We start from the raw sequence: 19,132 nt of genomic DNA on the forward strand, positions 1-19,132 counted from the left end.
GGCGCGCGACGTTTGGGAACAAGAAGGAAGCAGAAGGGAAGGGGCGGGGTTTAACCCGTCTCGCGCATGCGCGCGCCGTGCAAACCATTTGGCGGGTTTTCGCTGGTTGAGCTGTTCTGTCCCAGTCCTGGAGGTGCTCCGCGGTAGCTTTTAGGGAGCAGGACGTTCTCCCCTGGAGTGCGAGTTAACGAGCTTTCTGCTTCCTCCCTTCGGGCGCTTGGGGGCTCCTCCCACATTAAAAAGAAGTGTTTCTCCGTGGCTGAGGCCGGGGCCTTCCGACCGCCGGAGGGCTTGGGCCATTTGGTCCTCTTGCGTCTCGCTCTCTGTGAGGGTGCCCAGGATCCGAGGAACCTCGTCCTGCCCATCAGTCTCCACGCCGTGGGTTCCCGGAACTCAGGTCGGAGCTCGGTGGGCCGGGCCCCCGGCTTCCCTGCGGGGTCACCATGAGCGTGTGCGCCCAGCGCCTGGTGGAAGAGTTGCAGATCTTCGACGTAGAATGCGAGGCGGCTCTGACCGAGAAATGTGAGTCCCTCGGCCCCGCGCCGCCCCCAGCCGGGATCCGCGCTCCCGCTGGGTGTTCCCAGTCGCCTAGAACCCCAAAGGGAACGCAGCCAAGTTTCTCCCCTCCCCTAGATCAGACCTCTTGGTGTTTGGGAGACGAAAAATTAAACCAAGTCTTGCGATATGGGATGTAGAGACTTGGCAGCGTTTGCAGTGTCCTGCTTGGATCCCAACTCAAGAGTAAGAATATGAAGCACGACTTTAAACCCGCGCAGTTTCGGAAAGGTGGAATTGGGCGGTGCCAGGATCAGACTAGGCCCGGTGGCGCGAGTTGTGAAATTCTTTAAGCCTCCAAAACAGAACAAGAGCCGTGGGGGTTTTGAAATGTAACTTTTTATTCGTGGCTCCTCCCTTTCCAGCCTGGCTGTAAACTTCTGATCCATCACTTCTCATCAAAGCTGTTGGTGGTCTGTGCAAATATGATCCCTTGAGGTGGGTTCCCCAAATTGAATTTTAGCTCTGATAAAAACGCTGGGGAGCTTGTCAGCTGTTTACAGAGGCTGAAACAGACCAGGAGACGGCTTGTCTGAACCCCAGTCTCCTCTCATCGAGTGTGGGTGCTCCCTCTTACTGGTCAGGCTCTGGGGCAGGAGATGTCAGAAGCAGTGTCTTGGGAGGTGTAGAGTTCTCAGTTTCAGAATCGTGATGAACGTGCCCCTGCCCTAACCATTCGTCAACATTTAGAACTTCTTTTTTAATGTGTAAAACCGAAATGCAAACATGTTAACTTTCCGTGAGATACCAGAATTCTCCAAGGTCTTATGCCCAGTGCATTCTTTTCCAAAATGCTGTTGCTTTTATCTCAGAACTACTTTGGCAGTGGTGTTAGAATTCTAGTCTTTGAATTCATAATTACTAACCTCAGTGGGACTTTTAAGTTTGCCACCTTCTCCTTTAAGGTCCTTCTGTCCCACTCAAAGCTGATGAACTTCTTGTCTCACCAAAAAAGTAGAAACAGAAAACTTCCACCATTACTTCTTCACACCTACCTCTTCTGCTGCCTTATTCCAATGAATAAATTCTCCCTATTCCTAGTAAAATCCAGACCCCCCCCCAACTAGAGTCCTAAATCCCATTCCTTCTCGAACCTTCTTACGAACATTGCTCCAGTAATTCTAACCTCTTACATGTTTTCTATTTTTCTCACTATGAGAGTTTTCTCCTGATAGCACAGTAGTGTGGTTCTTGCTCCACTTTTAAAATACTCTGTTGAGGGACACCTGGGTGGCTCAGTGGGTTAAAGCCTCTGCCTTCAGCTTAGGTCATGATCTCAGGGTTCTGGGATCCAGCCCTGCACTGGGCTCTCTGCTCGGCAGGGAGCCTGCTAACCCCCCCCACCCCCCGCTGCCTGTCTCTCTGCCTACTTGTGATCTCTCTCTCTCTGTCAAATAAATAAATAAAATCTTTAAAAAATAAAAATAAAATACTCTGTTGAACCCATTCCCTCTTCCAGTTCTTTCCTCCCCAATTACAGCAAACCTCTTCAAAAGGGTTGTCTGTTGTCTGTATTTGCTGTCTTCAGATTTGTCCTCCTTAAGCCCGTTTCAGTAATCTTTTTCATCCCCACGGCTTCTCTGAAATTGCTTCTCTCAAGGTCACCAGTAACCTTAACCTAGCTAAACTCGGGGTGACTTTTCAGTTCCCATCCGGAATTAGCATTTGACACCGTTTGTCGTGTCTTCTTTGAAACACATCTCTTAGCTTCTCAGACACTACACCTACTTGTTCTCTTATCTTGCTTGTCACCGCTTCTCAGGCTCATCCTGAGTCCCAGATGCACACACTTCCTTAGGGAATCTCATGTGGTCTCTCGGCCTTTCATCCCATGTGTTGCTGATGATTTCCAGGTGCCTATCTTAGCCTGGACCACTTGCTAAATGGCCAGCTCACTTGTCCAGCTGCTAGCTGGGTGTGTAATGGGCACCTCGAACTCCATGTATCTAAAAACCTGTTTGTCTTCCCTTTCCTCGTAGGACTTCCTGCTGCTCTCTTCCCCACCCTCCGAGGTGCTCAGCCTGAAACCTGCATCATCTTTGATTCTGTTTTTTCTTCACCATCAGCAAATCCCATTGGCTTTACCCTCACGATGCTTCCTGTGTGAGGTCCAACCACTTCTCGCCACACCTCACTGCCCCCACCTTGGTCCAAGCCGCCGGCATTGCTCGCTTGCACTTTGCCACGGTTCTCTTCATTGGTTCCCCTGATGCTACCCTTGCCCCCTTCGCTCGCTCTCTGCTTAACACGGCATCCAGAGTGACCCTGTTCACCGGAAGCTGGGCCATGTTACCGCCCTGTCCGAACCCTCTGGTGATTTTCTAAGTTGCTCGGGGTATAACCAGGGTACTAACCCTCTGGTGATTTTCTAAGTTGCTCGGGGTACTAACCACTAACTAGTGGCCAAAAATCGGCTCCCCCTTGAACTCCTCGTCTGTCTCCTTCCTCACTGTGTTCTAGCCGCAGTGGTGATCTCGCTTCTGCCTCCGGATCTTTGCATGAAATCTCTTTCCCTAAATACTGCATGGCTCGCTCTCCACCTTCTCAGCGAAGCCTTCCCTAATCCCTGTATTGAAAATGACCAATCCCTGCTCCCAAACCTCTGATCCCTTCCCCAGCTTTCTTTTTCTTTTTAATCTTATCTATTTTTTTAAGATTTTATTTATTTGAAAGGGGAAGAGGGAGAGAGAGCAAGAGCAAGGGAGGGAGGGGCGCCTGGGTGGCTCAGTGGGTTAAGCGTCTGCCTTAGGCTTGGGTCATGATCCCAGGGTCCTGGGGTCAAGCCCACATCGGGCTCCCTGCTCAGCGGGGACTCTGCTTCTCCCTCTGACCCTTCCCCCTTTCGTGCTCTCTCTCTCTCACAGTCTCTCTCAAATAAATAAACAAAATCTTAGAAAAGAGAGAGCGCACAGGAGGAGGGAGAATTAGACTCCCCGCTGAGCAAGGAGCCCGACCTGGGGTTCCGTCCCAGGACACTGGGATCATGACCTGAGCTAAAGGCAGCTGCTTACCGGACCGAGCCACCTGGGTGCACCCAGCTTTCTTCTATGCAGCACATTGAACCATCTAACATAGCACAGATTTTACTTCCTTGTTTTCTGTCTCCAAGACTAAGCTTTGTGGAGATAAGGATTCTTCTCTGTTGTTCACTGCTCTGTTCTCATGCCTGGAACCGGGCCTGGCACCAGTGGGTGCTGAGGAAACACTGACTGAAGAAATCAAAGACTGTTTTCACTTTTCCCGGGCGGAAGCTGCGAGAGACGATCTGTGGTCTCACCTGCACTCTTTCCCTTCCCGCAGTGGTGGAGCTGTGCCTCCTGTACGGACAGAACGAGGAGGGCATGGTAGCCGAGCTGATAGCCTTCTGCACCAGAACGGGGAAAGTTGGCCTCACCCCAGACATCCTGAACTCTTTTGAGCATGAGGTAAGAACAAAATGTAAGGAAACTAATAATGAAATTTTCCATTCCTCCTCTTCAGGGGGAGGTGGTGTGAGACGAGTGTGGACTTCAGAAACACAGCTGAACTCTGGCCCAGTGTGCACAGGGGCAGCCAACATAACGTCTGTCCCTCAGCGTCCGTTTCCTCTTCGGTTACTGGTTCTAATAACCCGTATTTTTTTTATGGTTATTGTAAGAATTAGACGAGAGTGGGTCAGAATCACCTGAAACAGTATGTTGGGTGGTATGTAGGCCTTCAGCAAATCATTGGTGGTGGTGTTAGCTTTGAGCGGTTGCAAACAGTCCCAGGAGAACTCTTCTTTGCTAGCCTGCCGTGCATTGTCTTGACTTAACTCTTTCTTGGAGGAATTTTATATATTAGATTGTATTTTGAATGCCTGTTATTACCTCACAGCTCTGGAGCACACCTCCTCTGTTACTTGACTATGGAATAATACATTCATTATCTTTTATTCCTCAGTGTCTGAGCAAAAAATCGTCCAGAGCGCCCAGGGATGGCGGGCACGCTGGAGCCAGAGACATTGTTTCCATCCAAGAGCTGTATCCTTTCCTGCTGCTGGTCTTTATAGAAAGCGGGGTGCTATATCTTGTAATGTGCGTAATTTAAAAGCAAGTAATAATAAGAGTACCTACTAATCGGCTTTCTTGTTTAATCGACCCTTGCCTTCAATTTCGGATGGAAGTCTGTTTTTCCTGAGCACTGTTTGTAGAATCGAAGTGGAGAAAGAAGAAGAGAGCCTCTTGGACTCCTACACCACGCCCTCTAAGGTCAGTCTAGGTTGGAGATCGCTTCCCACGAGTAGCCTTTTTTCTTTATTCTAAAAACAGTGTCACGACATTCAAAGTTCTGAGGGAGAAAAGGAGCCACCCATACAGTTCCTGCCGTGCTGCCACTGACACGGCCTCCTTTCCCGTCACAGGCATAGCCGTGTTTACGTAATGTCAGTCCTTGGAACCATAGAGCTATCCTGCCTTTTTTCAACTAGCATAAGCATCATAAAATGTTCATAAATACAGTTTCTCCATTATTACTCTTCGTAAAAGTTGCAGAGCGTTGTATCCGGTGGAGGTGCTGTAACTGAATGATTCAGTTCCAATGTTGGATCCTAGCATGAGGGGTAGGCTAGGGTAGTGGGATAGTGTTGACGTCAGAGCCTGTGTCAGAAGACCTAGAGGAAGAGGACCTTGGGTGAGTTATTTTATCCCTCTGAGCTGCAGCTTCCTTATCTCTAAGATCCCGATGCTTCCATTCATTTACTGAGCAGCTGCTGTGTGCCAGGCTCAGTACCAGATGCTGGGAGAGCAGTGGTGGAGAGAACAGGCACGGCTGGGCTCTGCCCTTAAGAAGCTCAAAATAGGGGCGCCTGGGAGGCTCAGTGGGTTAAAGCCTCTGCTTTTGGCTCAGGGCATGATCTCAGGATCCTGGGATAGAGCCCCGAGTCACGCTTTCTGCTCAGCAGGGAGCCTGCTTCCCCCTCTCTCTCTGCCTGCCTCTCTGCCTACTTGTGATCCCTGGCAAATAAATAAATAAAATCTTTAAAAAAAAAAAAAAAGAAGAAGAAGAAGCTCAAAATAAATTTGTAGAGATCCATAAACACGGAGGAAGCCTTAATTTTTCAAAGTCCAGTTGCATCATGAGGAAGAAGGCAAGTAGTTTAGGTGTGCCTGCAGAGAGCAAGAAAGCTGAAAACGTGCCCTGTGAAGTTGCTGACACAAAACAACTCATTCACCAGCCCTCTCCCCTTGTGCACCGGGACCTGTTGCCACCAGGTCCTTGGTACTGTCCTCTCCTGGATGAGCAGGACAGTTCCCTGTCCTGGCTGCTTTCTGCTGTGTCCGCCTCTGAGCCGTTCACACAGTAGCCACCGTGTGCCATCTCCTTTCAAACACAAGGCCAGGATTCGCTGCTCCCCGCCCTCCACCGTCTCCCCCATCTTCCCCGATCCCATTCAGGAAGTGTGTGAGGGTCTGAGTTGGCCCCACTCCCTGTCCACTTCCCTCGCCTCCTCACTCTGGCGGTCTCTCTGCTCTTCAGACACCCCAGACATGAGTCCGCCTCCTCTGTCCCCTGTCTGAGGGGACAGACCCACGGCCGAGAGCAAGCCCCTCCTCTTTCGCGCCTTGGTTTCCTTCTCTTGCTTTCCTTTTCTCCGTGGCACTTACTAACATGAGGCAGGTTGTGTATTTACTGCTCTGTGTCAGTCTGCCTCCCTGTGTTAGAACAGAAGCTCCCTGAGGGCAGAAACATGGCTGTGTTTGCTGCTGTTTTCCCAGAGCTTGGCGTGTTAATAGTTGAAGGACAGACCTTCTGAGTAAGGACGGTTGCTTGGCTCCCTCAGGAGCACCACCAGCTGGGATTGCGGGCCCTGGTGAGGCTGCTTCATGTGGCGGCCTCACAGGTCCAGCAGGTGCGATCTGTCTGTATGTCCAGAGCTGAGCGTGTTCTTGGGGACTGACTCCTGGTCACCCAGCGCTCTGTGGACTGACGCGTAGGTCAAATACAAATTTACTTGGTTTCCCAGGGGAGTGTATGCCCCTCCAGGGACAGAAATGCCATTCTAAGGATGCCCGTTCCTGCCATGGACGCTCAGTTAGGAGTCACAGCTGGTGACCCCGGAATCAGAGTTAAGTGGGTTGGACTGAAATGAACAAACAAGATGAAAGCCCAGTGGAAAGCCCAGAGGAGATGCCACGTGGGTCTGGCCCAGAGGAACATGAAATACCTAGAATCATACCTATCCCAGGAAACTGCTCAGTCATCGTTAGGCCGTACATCAGTGGCCTCCTGACTGCGTAGTCATGGGGCCACACGTTGGCCTTTCCTCGCACAAACAGTGCACAGCGAGCTTGCCAGACCCTTGCTGGGTCTCCGAGGCAGGTGTGCCCATGGTATAGAGCCCAGTGTCCTGGTGGCCTTCTCCGATCATCATTAAATGTTTGACTTGTGCAGTTAATAACTATTCTGCCTCTGCGCTCGCCATAAATCCCCTGGTGATCATTCTGCTTTCCACATGTCCTGCCTGATCGGAGAGAATGGGTTAGCCTGCAGATCTGAAGTTCCCGTGCCACCAGCATCGGCTTCCTAGTAAATGAATAAATTGGCAACCTGGGCTATAATTTGGGTTTCTGGGTGGTGTGAGAATGTGCTTGCCCCAGGATATGAGAATATGGTCTCCTCGGTCCTGGCTTTTCTCACTGTAAATGCCTAGACGTGCAGCGTTAATAGCAAATCTCTTGAGTGTGTTCAGAGTGAGCACATCCCTGAGAAGTCTGACTGGAGTTGGTCTGTTGACACCATCGGGTTTGGCTGCTAGCGCTGAGGACAAAGGCCATGAAACTGCCCTGTCTCCCATCCTCTCGCCAAGTCCTGGGAGATGGACTGTCCTTCTCTTGAAATACCTGCTCCTAACCTTGGACCTAGAGTTCCACAGCCTCTGTGGATTACAGGAGTCATTTAGGATATTAGTTTGAGGGGCGCCTGGGTGGTTCAGTGGGTTAAAGCCTCTGCCTTCAGCTCAGGTCATGATCCCAGAGTTCTGGGATCGAGTCCCACATCGGGATCTCTGCTCAGCAGGGAGCCTGCTTCTCTGTCTCTCTCTGCCTGCCTCTCTGCCTACTTGTGATCTCCGTCTGTCAAATAAATAAATAAAATCTTTTTAAAAAAAAAAGATATTAGTTTGAGGAAATACACCAAAACCATAAAATCTTACCCATCCTTTGGCCCGGTAATCGTCCCTAGTCAGAATCTCTCCTAAGGAAGTAATCTGAATTATGGGGGAAGCCATCTGTGTGAAGATGAGCATCAGCACTATTTAGGATCAGCCAAAGGTACAAGCACCCATTCACCCAGCAGTAGAGAAGTATTCACGTCAACTCAGTGTATCAGTTTAATCACAGTTACTAAAAAAGGACAGAGTTGGTGGGAAAATGTTCATAGTTAATATAGTGTGGAAAAAATCAGTGTAGGTAATACTCAAATAAAGGTTTATATTTAAACTAAGATTGTAAATATTAGAATTCATATATTTTTTAAATTGGAAAAATATGAAAATAGCAGAGAGGAATATTAAAAATTTGGTTATTGTACAAGAGCGGTAGCATCAGGGTCTTTTTAAAACCTAATTTCTGTCCCAGCTACTTGATAATGGCCTTGCGTCTGTTCTCCAGTGTTTGACCCCAGTCGTCACCAGCAGGAGGCTGTGGTGACATGACTTTGGTGCGCAGCCAGGAGGAGCCCAAGGGCAGGGAATCCTCTGCAGAGCCGCGGGCCTCCTGGTTGTGGTCCCGGCAAAGAGTTTACCCCTGCTCTGCCCCAGTCAGCCGTCCCAGACTCTGGAAAGCAGCAGACCTCGGAGCCGCGGGTCTCATCCTCTGTCCTGGGTTTACTTTGGATTCCTGTGGATGAGCAAAAGCCCGAGAACAGGAGTGCGGCATTCGCTGCACACTCAGACTACGAGCTCAACCATGCTCTCTTCCCAGAGTCATTTCCCTTCTCTAATTGTGAAAACGTGCAGGGGATTTTGCCAAAATGAGTAGTAATGTGGTCCCACCCCTTGTCAGGATAATGTGTCTGTGCAGATTAAAATTTCTAGCTGTTCCAGAGCAAAGGGGCGGGGAAAGAAAGTGACCACGTGAACAGTCTGACAGGACAGATTGCCGGCCTGGCAGTCCTTTCTGGGAAATGTTGATCCTTTTTCATAATTGCCTTCAAAATGGGGACAGGATTCTGATGGATTTGGTGACGGCTGCTGAAGATTTCTATATGGGATTTCGCTTGGAGATGGGGCCTTAAGAAGGGAAGCAGCCCAGTCCTACCTTATGCCCTTCACTTGGGCACCGATCGTGCTTTTCTTCCTGAGTGGCCGTACCCTCAGGTAGCTACCTGGGTCTTCGGTGACTGGGATCTCGTTTTCTGTTTTGTTCCTAGGGTTCTCAGAAGCGAGCTATCACCACCCCAGAAACCCCCCTAACAAAAAGGACTGTGTCTACTCGGAGCCCCCATCAACTCCTTTCGCCGTCGAGTTTCTCTCCAAGGTACGGATCAGAACGGATCCAGCTGCCGGACAGCGGGCCGGCTCTCCCCTTTCTGTGGTTGTTGGGGGACTGACCCTCCGGAGTGAGGGAGTCCGTGCAGGTGAGCGTGTGGCTCTGGTGTCTGGCTCGAGGGCTTACTGCTGTCTGCTCTCGCTGCCTAACCTTCCTGTGTGGAAAATTACTGCGTCTTCCAGTCGTTAAGGAAACTCACTTTCCACCCACTTTTCTGGGGCTCATTTCCCAGATCAGGAACAGATACCTTCTCCGGAAAACAACCTGTCTATTCAGAAGCCCGTGAGTCTTGGGAGTCTTGCCAAGGGAGACAGATAGGTTTCCATCTGCCTCTATTAGTTCTGTTGTTGTTGGGTTTCTTCGCCTTGTTCTTCTTCTTTTCATCTCTAGTATCAACTTTTTCTTTAAGATTTTATTTGTCAGAGAGCACAAGCAGGGGGAGTGGCAGGCAGAGGGAGAGGGAGAAGCAGGCACCCCGCTGAGCAGAGAACCCGATGTGGGGCTCCATCCCAGGAGCCTAGAATCACGACCTGCCTGAGCTGAAGGCGGACGCTTAGCTTACTGAGCCATCCAGGCGCCCCCACAGCGTCTATTTTTTTAAAAGAAAAGCACATATCTGTGTTCATCTTGTTGGAAAACCTGCTTATTGTTCCTCTCTCAGGTTACAACTAGTTCCTGAGAGTTTGCATGTCACTGTGTGTCTGCGCGGACTTAGTTGGCATTTTTATCCCTGCTGCCACCTCTGCACGTAAATCCACAAAGATCACATGTGATTTTTTTGAAATCCGTAAATGACATGTCTCCTGTTAGCACATTCCATAGGCGATGGCCCTGCTGGGTGGAAGAGAGGCTTGGTGCTGCTGCGTCAGGCCAAGGACCCGTCACGTTAACCGTTTAGGGAAATTCGAACTGCTTGTGCCGTGGTCCCCTTGTCGACAGAGCAGAACTGAAGATTGTCCAGTTCTGCCGCTTGAGAAAGGAGGTGACAATGGTCACTCCAGAAGAGCGGCCATGGGACTTGGAAGGACAGTTTCCCTAGCATGATCCCCTGCTGCTTTCGGGAGTTCTCAAACGGGTTCGGGAAGTGAGCTTTCTAGACATATGAGGCCATCTTTGAAACTTGCTGGGTAGAGACGGTTCTCATCAGCCGAGCCAGCACGGTGACAGCAGCAGTCCCTTGAAGTGTCCTGGCACTAAGGGGCCAGCAGTGATGGCTGTCCCACGGGGCCGCTTGGGGAGGAGCTCAGAGAAGGCGGCCCTGTGCTGCCTTGGCATTTTTTAATGCACGCTAATAAAGCTGACATCAGAAACTGGTTTTGTAATTTATGGAAGTAACCTGTAAATTATTCACGTAGAAGCAGCGCAGGGCCCGAGCTCATTAACTGAGCTCCTCTCCCATAGCCTCTATGGGAAGCAGGAACCATGGCTCCAGTTTCGGTATCGCCTGTGAAACTGTCGCCTGCAGAGCTCGGGTCCTAGGGGCAGACCGTCTGAAAGCGAGCTCGCTGCCAGCTGCGTTCCCAGCCAGGGGGTGGGAGGCCCGCATGGCCTTCCGGGGAGCTCAGTGACCTCCGTGTTCTTGTTTACCAGGCGGGCTGTGGAAATACGAGCGCTTGTCAGCTGGGCCTCGGAGAGTGGGAACGGTTTTCCACCATCTGGCTGAACTGAGTACAGCCCCATCTGCACACACGGGGGGCTGATGAAGTCCTTTGACCTTCATTTCAGTGTGGTGTCTACCTTGAGCTGTGTTGTGCCGTATTAGAGATGCACAGCAACTTTGGTCTTATCCACAGCCAGGCTCTAGGGTATTCTAGTACGTGCAGGGAAAAAAATCATAAGAGAGGCCTTTGAGTGGCTCAGTTGGTTGAGCGTCTACCTTCAGCTCACGTCATGATCTCAGGAACCTGGGATTGAGCCCTGCATCAGGCTCCCTGCTCAGCGGGGAGTCTGCCTCTGTCTCTGACCCTCCCCTGCCTGTTCCCTCTCTTTCTCTCTAATAAAAAAATCTTTTAAAAAATTGTAAGAGAGGGGGTGCCTGGGTGGCTCAGTGGGTTAAGCCACTGCCTTCGGCTCAGGTCATGATCTCAGGGTCCTGGGATCGAGTCCCACATCGGGCTCTCTGCTCAGCAGGGAGCCTGCTTCCTCCTCTCTCTCTCTCTGCCTACTTGTAATCTCTCTCTGTCAAATAAATAAATAAAATCTTTAAAAAAAAAATTGTAAGAGAGAAAAGAAAGTGGTACTTCAGACTCGCTTTTTAATCAATCCAGAGTTCAGTTTGGTTTTCCTTTGTTTAGCTGTAATCCAGGAGAAAGCCTTTTGAAATATGTCTCTGTCTCTAAGCTTACCCTCATTCCTGAAATTCCTTAAAGGTCTGGGTATATCCAGCCCCATTAAGCTGATAAGATTTATAAAATGTGAGGCCAGCTTGACGTTTCTCCAGTCCCCCTTTCCAAAAGGTTACCTCATTTTATTCACCTCACACTTTAAATACAAACTCGGTAATGTGTATCTCTTTTGCTTCCAATCAGTGCTACTCCCTCTCAGAAATACAGCTCGAGAAATAACCGAGGAGAAGTGGTTACCTCCTTTGGTTCAGCACAGGGAGTATCTTGGTCTGGAAGAGGAGGGGCCGGTAACCTCAGCCTGAAGGTCTTGGGGGGTCCAGAGTCACTCACCAGGAGCTACAAATCAATGTTCCAGAAGCTTCCAGATATTCGAGACGGTAATTGTTTATCTTTTTGCGATTGTGGAGAATATAAAACCACCTGGAAAAGCGTAGAGTAAGTAACACAGCTTTAGCTAGGCCGGTAGAACAAGTTCCAAGGTCTCCTTTGAATACAGAAGTTCGTAGATGTCCTCAGGATGCCCCTAGCAGTGGATGGACAGCAATTCTCCTAAGTCACTCCGCTTCCCTAAAGAGAAAGCACATAACCATTTCCCGGTGACAACCATTTGAACTGCGTAGAAGCCAATGAAAATCAAAGACATTTATGGTGTCTTCCTTGTAAAGAATGGAAGATTCTCCAGGTTGGACTTGACTTGCCCTAAACCTCACTGATGACCAGAAGGAAAGGAAGGCTGGGTTGTGGGCATCTGTGCTGACTCTCGGGGAGTGTGCCACGTGATCTGTGGCCAAATTTCAGCCACTAGATACTGGGAGATTGGCTAGGGCTTTAGCAGGAAGTCCTGGGCACCTCCTACTTCTGTAAATTGACTGACTTCAGTATTTTACAATGCGCTGTATCTTCTCCCTTTACAAGTGGAATGTCCTAAACACAATACTTTTCCCCCCTCTGGGCTTTCAGTTCTGACCTGTAAGATAGAGGAACTTGGCAGTGAACTCAAGGAACATTACAAGATTGAGGCTTTTGCTCCTGTTCTGGTCCCAGCTCAAGTAAGAATCGTTCTAATAGTCCTTCCTAAATAATACTGTAATTTTTAAAGAAGATTTTATTTATTTGATAGAAAGAGATCACAAGCAGGCAGTGGGGGGCATTGGGGGGGAGGTGAGCAGTCTCCCTGTTGAGCAGAGAGCCCAATGCGGGGCTCGATCCCAGGACCCTGAGATCATGACCTGCTCCCCGCCCCCCCCGCCTCTCTGCCTACTTGTGATCTCTGTCTGATAAATAAATAAAATCTTAAAAAAAAAATTTTCAGAGAGAAAGCACTGGAGCATATGCCAGATTAAACCACAATTAAAGATATTGCTGGCAACGGTTGATCCGCAAGGACAGACACCAAACTAGATGAGCGACTATGGGTCACTGCTCCTGGACCCTATCCTTGCTGTTGTTCTCATAACCTGATCACTGAACACTTCTATCCGTGGGAAATCTCCAGGGGGCTACCTGCCTCACACTAGAAAGGAGAAGGCCTCAGTCTTTGCTTATGTAGAAGAACCCTAATCCAAGTGCAAAGAAAATGTTATCAAATTCGACCAAGACAGATGTTCTAACTAGAACATAGACAAGAAGTAAAAAAGGGAGCAAGGATGCCTTTTTTATCATTAGTTTAAAAATACAATATTAGGGAGCTGGGTGGCTCAGTGGGTTAAGCGTCTGTCTTCAGCTCAGGTCATGATCTCAGGGTCCTGGGATCGAGCCCTGTGTCCAGCTCTCTGACCTGTAAGATAGAGGAACTTGGCAGTGAACTCAAGGAACATTACAAGATTGAGGCTTTTGCTCCTGTTCTGGTCCCAGCTCAAGTAAGAATCGTTCTAATAGTCCTTCCTAAATAATACTGTAATTTTTAAAGAAGATTTTATTTATTTGATAGAAAGAGATCACAAGCAGGCAGTGGGGGGCATTGGGGGGGAGGTGAGCAGTCTCCCTGTTGAGCAGAGAGCCCAATGCGGGGCTCGATCCCAGGACCCTGAGATCATGACCTGAGCTGAAGACAGACGCTTAACCCACTGAGCCACCCAGCTCCCTAATATTGTATTTTTAAACTAATGATAAAAAAGGCATCCTTGCTCCCTTTTTTACTTCTTGTCTATGTTCTAGTTAGAACATCTGTCTTGGTCGAATTTGATAACATTTTCTTTGCACTTGGATTAGGGTTCTTCTACATAAGCAAAGACTGAGGCCTTCTCCTTTCTAGTGTGAGGCAGGTAGCCCCCTGGAGATTTCCCACGGATAGAAGTGTTCAGTGATCAGGTTATGAGAACAACAGCAAGGATAGGGTCCAGGAGCAGTGACCCATAGTCGCTCATCTAGTTTGGTGTCTGTCCTTGCGGATCAACCGTTGCCAGCAATATCTTTAATTGTGGTTTAATCTGGCATATGCTCCAGTGCTTTCTCTCTGAAAATTTTTTTTTTAAGATTTTATTTATTTATCAGACAGAGATCACAAGTAGGCAGAGAGGCGGGGGGGGCGGGGAGCAGGCTCCCCGCTGAGCAGAGAGCCTGATTCGGGGCTCGATCCCAGGACCCTGGGATCATGACCTGAGCCGAAGGCAGAGGCTTTAACCCACTGAGCCACCCAGGCGCCCCCCTGAAACATTTTTTAACCTAAGGGGAAATGTGTTCTAGAAGATTCCTTAAGGCACTTCTGTCATTGTTTGCATTCAGAGAAGATTGACCACTTGGGGATGATACACAAAACATGTCATATAAGGAAGTTTGGGAGGAAGCAGTGGAGGGGAGGCAGCAATGCACAGTCTTGTGGGGAAGGATTGGACTTCCTCAGTCTGCCCCCAGGAATGGGAACAGGACAAAGGAAGCCAGAGAGAGACATTTCAGCTCAATTTGAAGAAGAATTTCCTGTTAAGAGACAATACGGTGTGTGGTTAAGGATATGGCTCTGGAGCCACACTTCAAACCCAGAAGTGACCCACACTTTGACCTTAACTAAATTACGTAACCTGTGGCTGATTTCTCTCTTTTGTAAAGTGGGTCCAGAAATAGTGTCCTCTTCATCATCACTGCGAGGATTAAACAAGTTAATACACGTAAGCCTTTAGAACGTGCCTGGTATTCAGTAAGCTCAACAGACATGAGCTGTTAATGTTTGAAACTATCCAGAAATGCACTGGGCTGCCTTGGGGTGCAGGAACCAAGTTTATCTTCACTAGAGATGCCCAAGCTTAGGTGACCGCTTAGAGGGCCTCAAGCAGTGGGTGGGTGGGCGGACCAGATGCCCTGAGAATCACTGGTGATGCTTGTCAGTAGGGTGGCCCGGCCAAAAAATTCCTCCGCTGTCCATTCTGGTGACCCCAGATTTCGAGCTCCTGCCCCCAAGACTGTCACACGTATGTTACATCTTCGGTAGGAGCCCATTACTCTGCTGGGCCAGATCGGCTGTGACACCAATGGGAAGCTGAACAGCAAGTCCGTGATTCTCGAGGGGGACCGGGAGCATTCCTCGGGGGCTCAGATTCCAGTGGATTTATCTGAGCTCAAAGAATATTCTCTGTTTCCTGGACAGGTGAGACGGGACGCATGCGTACTGTGTACTCTGCAGCGTGTATGGGGGCGGTGGTAGGATGAACATTGCGTCCCAGGCTGCCTCATACTCTTCTGAGGTGTGGCGGGAGCACTGGCCCGAGGGCAGACTCCAGTGTACAGATTCCAGATTTCCCCGAATGCTCTGACCTCAGCCCTGGGACCTGCTGCCGGGTTCAGCCTCCATCTCCGCCCAGCACGGCCTGTCACTGTAGCCAAGCTCCTTATCATCTCGAAGCAGAGTGTCTTCGTCTCTAAAGTGGAAATAATACTTCTTACCTCATAGAATTGTTACAAAAAATTAGATCATCCATATGGAACATAATTATTAGTACTGGCACAACCCTCTTAATTTGTTTCCTAGAAAAATACCCCCAAGTTTCTAATTATAAAATGAGATAGGTGCGCTTAGTACTTAATAGATGTTTTTTTAAGTGAAATACCCCCAACGTGGGGCTCAAACTCATGACCCCAAGACCAAGAGTCGCATGTCCTCCCCACTGACCTGGTCAGGCGCCCCAGTACCTTCATACTTTTTAACTTTATCAAAATAGTTTTATTGCCGATCTCTTGTTTATCTCCCATTCCACTTCTTGTTCTTCAGGTTGTAATTATGGAAGGAATCAACACGACTGGTAGAAAATTTATTGCCACCAAACTCTATGAGGTACGAGGGTGACTGCCCCCCACCCCGCGCCCTCCTCTGCTGTAGACACAGTATGGGCCGTTCTGTCTGTCCTGGAAACACGGAGAACCTATTTATTTGCTTCTCAGTCCTCTTGCTATAGATTAGGAAGCTACCTCCAGGCCTCCTGCAGACCATTTCTGCAAAGGGCCGTACAGTAAATATCTGAAGCTTTACAGGCCTTACAGTCTCTGTCACAATGACGGCTTTGGTGGCTTAGAAGTGCCATAGAAGCCAGCGAGTGTGGCTAACTTCGTGAAAGCAGGCGGTAGCTGGATGGGCCCCAAAGCCCCTAGTTTGCCATCCCCTGCTCTAGGCAGCAGTCCTCCACGGATTTGCAAATAACTAGAGCAAAAGTGGCAGATTCCCTGCTCTTGGGTTTTGCCTAGAATCCTGGGACTCTGGGCACCTGTGCTCTCGCACCTTCTGCTGGGTGTTAACGAGGTTAGCCGTGACCTCCCATTACCTGGGTTTCGTTGCCGCTCTGTGCCATGCAGGAAAACAGTAGGAACAGTCCGTTCTGTGAGCTTTGAGCTCCAGGGGGCAAGACGGAGGCCGCTTTCTTCCTTCCACACCTCAGCCCGCCCTCCCCACCTGCCGATGCCGCAGTTCCCCACCCACATTCAGGGCCCACCCCCTCCCTTTTTTTGTTGTTCAACCAGGAACTCAGTTCAGCTTTTCTCCTGTTTTTAAGGGTCTGCCACTTCCATTTTATCAGCCCACCGAAGAGGATGGAGGTAAGTGTGAGTTCAAACATTGTTCTGCTCACCGCGAGGGTGGAGGAGGAGGATCTGGGTTCCTCAGGCCCCGAGAAAGCTGCAGACCGTGCCTGGCAGCACCCCGGGGGAGGCTAGGAAGGACAGCGGGTGGGCGGCTTCCCGGGCCCTTTGGAAGGCCAGGGTCTGAGCCCAGTGAGCCTGGGTTCTGGCTACACGAGGCATTGCCATCTGTGTCTGGAAGTTACTTTGTAAAAGACCAAATAGGAATGGTTTTAAAAGGAATTTCATTCAGTTTGCTGTGGGATCCTGGAAGAGAAAAGGGACATTATGGAAAACCTAGTGACCCTCAAATAGTCAGGAATTAACAATAATAAGCCAGAGCGAATTCCTTCATTTTGTTTTGTTTTTTTTTAGAGATTTATTTATTTGAGAGAGAGAGTGAAAGCGTGCACGCAGTCTGTGGGGATTGGGCGGGAGGGGGCGGAAGGCACGCCCCACACAGCGTGATCTCACCATCATGACCTGAGCTGAAATCAAGAGTCAGATGCTTTTTTTTTTTTTAAGATTTTTATTTATATATTTGACAGAGATCACAAGTAGGCAGAGAGTCAGTAGGGGACGGGGGGACAGGCTCCCCGCTGAGCAGAGATCCCGATGTGGGGCTCGATCCCAGGACCCTGAGATTATGACCCGAGCCGAAGGCAGAGGCTTAACCCACTGAGCCACCCAGGCGCCCCAAGAGTCAGATGCTTAACTGACCGAGACACCCAAGTGTTCCTGGGTTCATTTTGACAGATGCACCCGGTCAGGCAGGGTGCTGGCGTTCGGGGACGCAGGGGGAAGGGTATATATACAAGAACTTGGTATTATCTTTGCAACTTTCCTATGCTTCTGAAGTTATTCCAAAATTGAAAGTTTATTAAAGGGACGCCTGGGTGGCTCAGTTGGTTAAGCAGCTGCCTTCGGCTTGGGTCATGATCCCGGGGTCCTGGGATCAAGTCCCACGTCGGGCTTCTTGCTCGGCAGGGAGCCTGCTTCTCCCTCTGCTTCTGCCTGCCTCTTTGTCTGCCTGTGCTCACTCGCTCGCTCTCTCTCTCTCTGTCTCTGACAAATAAATAAATAAAATCTTTAAAAAAAAAAAAGAAAGTTTATTAAAAAGTTAGACAAATTTCTGGGGCACCTGGGTGGCTCAGTCAGTTAAGTGTCTGCCTTCAGCTCAGGTCATGCTCTTAGGTAGGCTTCCCGCTCAGCAGGAGTCTGCTTCTCCCACTCCCGCTGGCACTGCCACTTTCCCGCTGTGCTCATGCTCTCTTTCTCTCAAAGAAATAAAATCTTTTTTTAAAAAAAAGACAAATTTCTTTTTTTTTTTTTTTTAAGGATTTTTTTTACTCATTTGGCAGTCAGAGATCATAGGTAGGCAAAAAGGCAGGCAGAAAGAGAGAGGAGGAAGCAGGCTCCCCACCAAGCATAGAGCCCAATGCGGGGCTCCATCCCCGGACCCTGGGATCATGACCTGAGCCAAAGGCAGGGGCTTTAACCCACTGAGCCACCCAGGCGCGCCCCCCCCAAAAAAAGACAAATTTCTAAGGAGGCCTGGAGTTATTTGGTAACTGATCTGGATGGGAAAAGACAAAAAGAAATTCTAACAGTCTGCTTCAGAATCATTCAGAGCATTTTTGGAAGGAAAGCAGAAGACTGTTGAGGACTCTTAGTGAGACGGCCGACTCAAGGGTATTGTCAGCACCCCGTGCCCAGTAACGGGGTGTGATGAGGGCGTTCTTGGCGATGACCTAGAATCAGGAATGAAATTTCATGGTTTATGACGTTGCACGTTGCATCAGAAGACCCATGTTTTTGGCAACGAACCAATGAACGTGGTGGTATTAGATCCACTGTGCATGGCGAGATGAAACTGACGTGGCTGAGATGCCCGGAGCCTGAGCCGTGTGCCAGGGAAGCCTCTGGAAGCAGTGGAATTAGTTATGAACAAACAGTTTTAACCACGGTGTTGAGCTATGCACTTGGAGACGCAGAGTGAGACATGGGCCCTGGTCTGCTGGCACTTGCTCTCCTCCAGGGTTTCCATCTGCTATAGGCTCCTCAGAACCACATTTAACTTTGTCCCCTGCCCTAGCACAGGGTGAAACAGACTCTTCTCCCTGAACCCTCAATCCCGCTTCACGGCGTTCCTGCTCTGGTAGACGCGTAATGGCCTACTTCCTCGGACGGGGACTGTGTTTCTCTCTACAGCAGAAGGGACTTCACAGGTGTCCTTTACTTAAGAATCCTGAGATTATCCTGGATTGTCTGGGTGGGCCCAGTGACATCACAAGGGTCTTTGTAGGGAGGAGGCAGAACGATCCACATCAAAAGTAGGAAAAGTGGGCTGGCTGGGAAGATGGAAGAGGGGTCCTGAGCCAAGAAATGCAGGTGGCTTCTAGAAGCTGGAAAAGGCAAGGAAACCTCTTGCCTGGAGCCTCCAGAAGGAATGCAGCCCTGCCAGAACCTTGATTTGGGACTTCTGACCCCCAGAACCGTAATCATAAATGTGTGTTTGATTTCGGCCACTAAGGTTGTGATAATTTGTCACAGCAGCCATAGGAAACTAACACAACTCCATGTTAAGTCAGAGATCTTTGGGTTTTGTTGGTGTAAGCTGTAGAAACCAAGAAACCTAAGAAAGAAAAAGAGAATTTGTTAGGGGAAATCCAGCTAGCTGTAGCG

General features: G+C 49.4%; 1 protein-coding gene across 2 annotated transcripts in view; it reads left to right on the top strand.

Annotated features, from left to right (window-relative positions):
- Positions 1-19,132, top strand: part of POLA2 (DNA polymerase alpha 2, accessory subunit) — a 27,893-nt gene continuing 8,761 nt past the window's right edge. Inside the window, exons 1-10 of one of the 2 annotated variants that reach the window (XM_082748499.1) lie at positions 1-522; positions 3,856-3,980; positions 4,477-4,556; positions 4,727-4,784; positions 8,944-9,050; positions 11,591-11,784; positions 12,368-12,456; positions 14,832-14,987; positions 15,609-15,671; positions 16,384-16,426. In XM_082748499.1, the coding sequence (XP_082604625.1) occupies positions 444-522; positions 3,856-3,980; positions 4,477-4,556; positions 4,727-4,784; positions 8,944-9,050; positions 11,591-11,784; positions 12,368-12,456; positions 14,832-14,987; positions 15,609-15,671; positions 16,384-16,426 (994 nt within the window). In that variant the 5' untranslated portion in view covers positions 1-443. The remainder of the gene's footprint in view (positions 523-3,855; positions 3,981-4,476; positions 4,557-4,726; positions 4,785-8,943; positions 9,051-11,590; positions 11,785-12,367; positions 12,457-14,831; positions 14,988-15,608; positions 15,672-16,383; positions 16,427-19,132) is intronic. The other variant, XM_082748500.1, reaches the window with a different exon arrangement.

The sequence above is a fragment of the Mustela nivalis genome, assembly GCF_964662115.1.
Source record: "Mustela nivalis genome assembly, chromosome: 9".
Classification (NCBI taxonomy): domain Eukaryota; kingdom Metazoa; phylum Chordata; class Mammalia; order Carnivora; family Mustelidae; genus Mustela; species Mustela nivalis.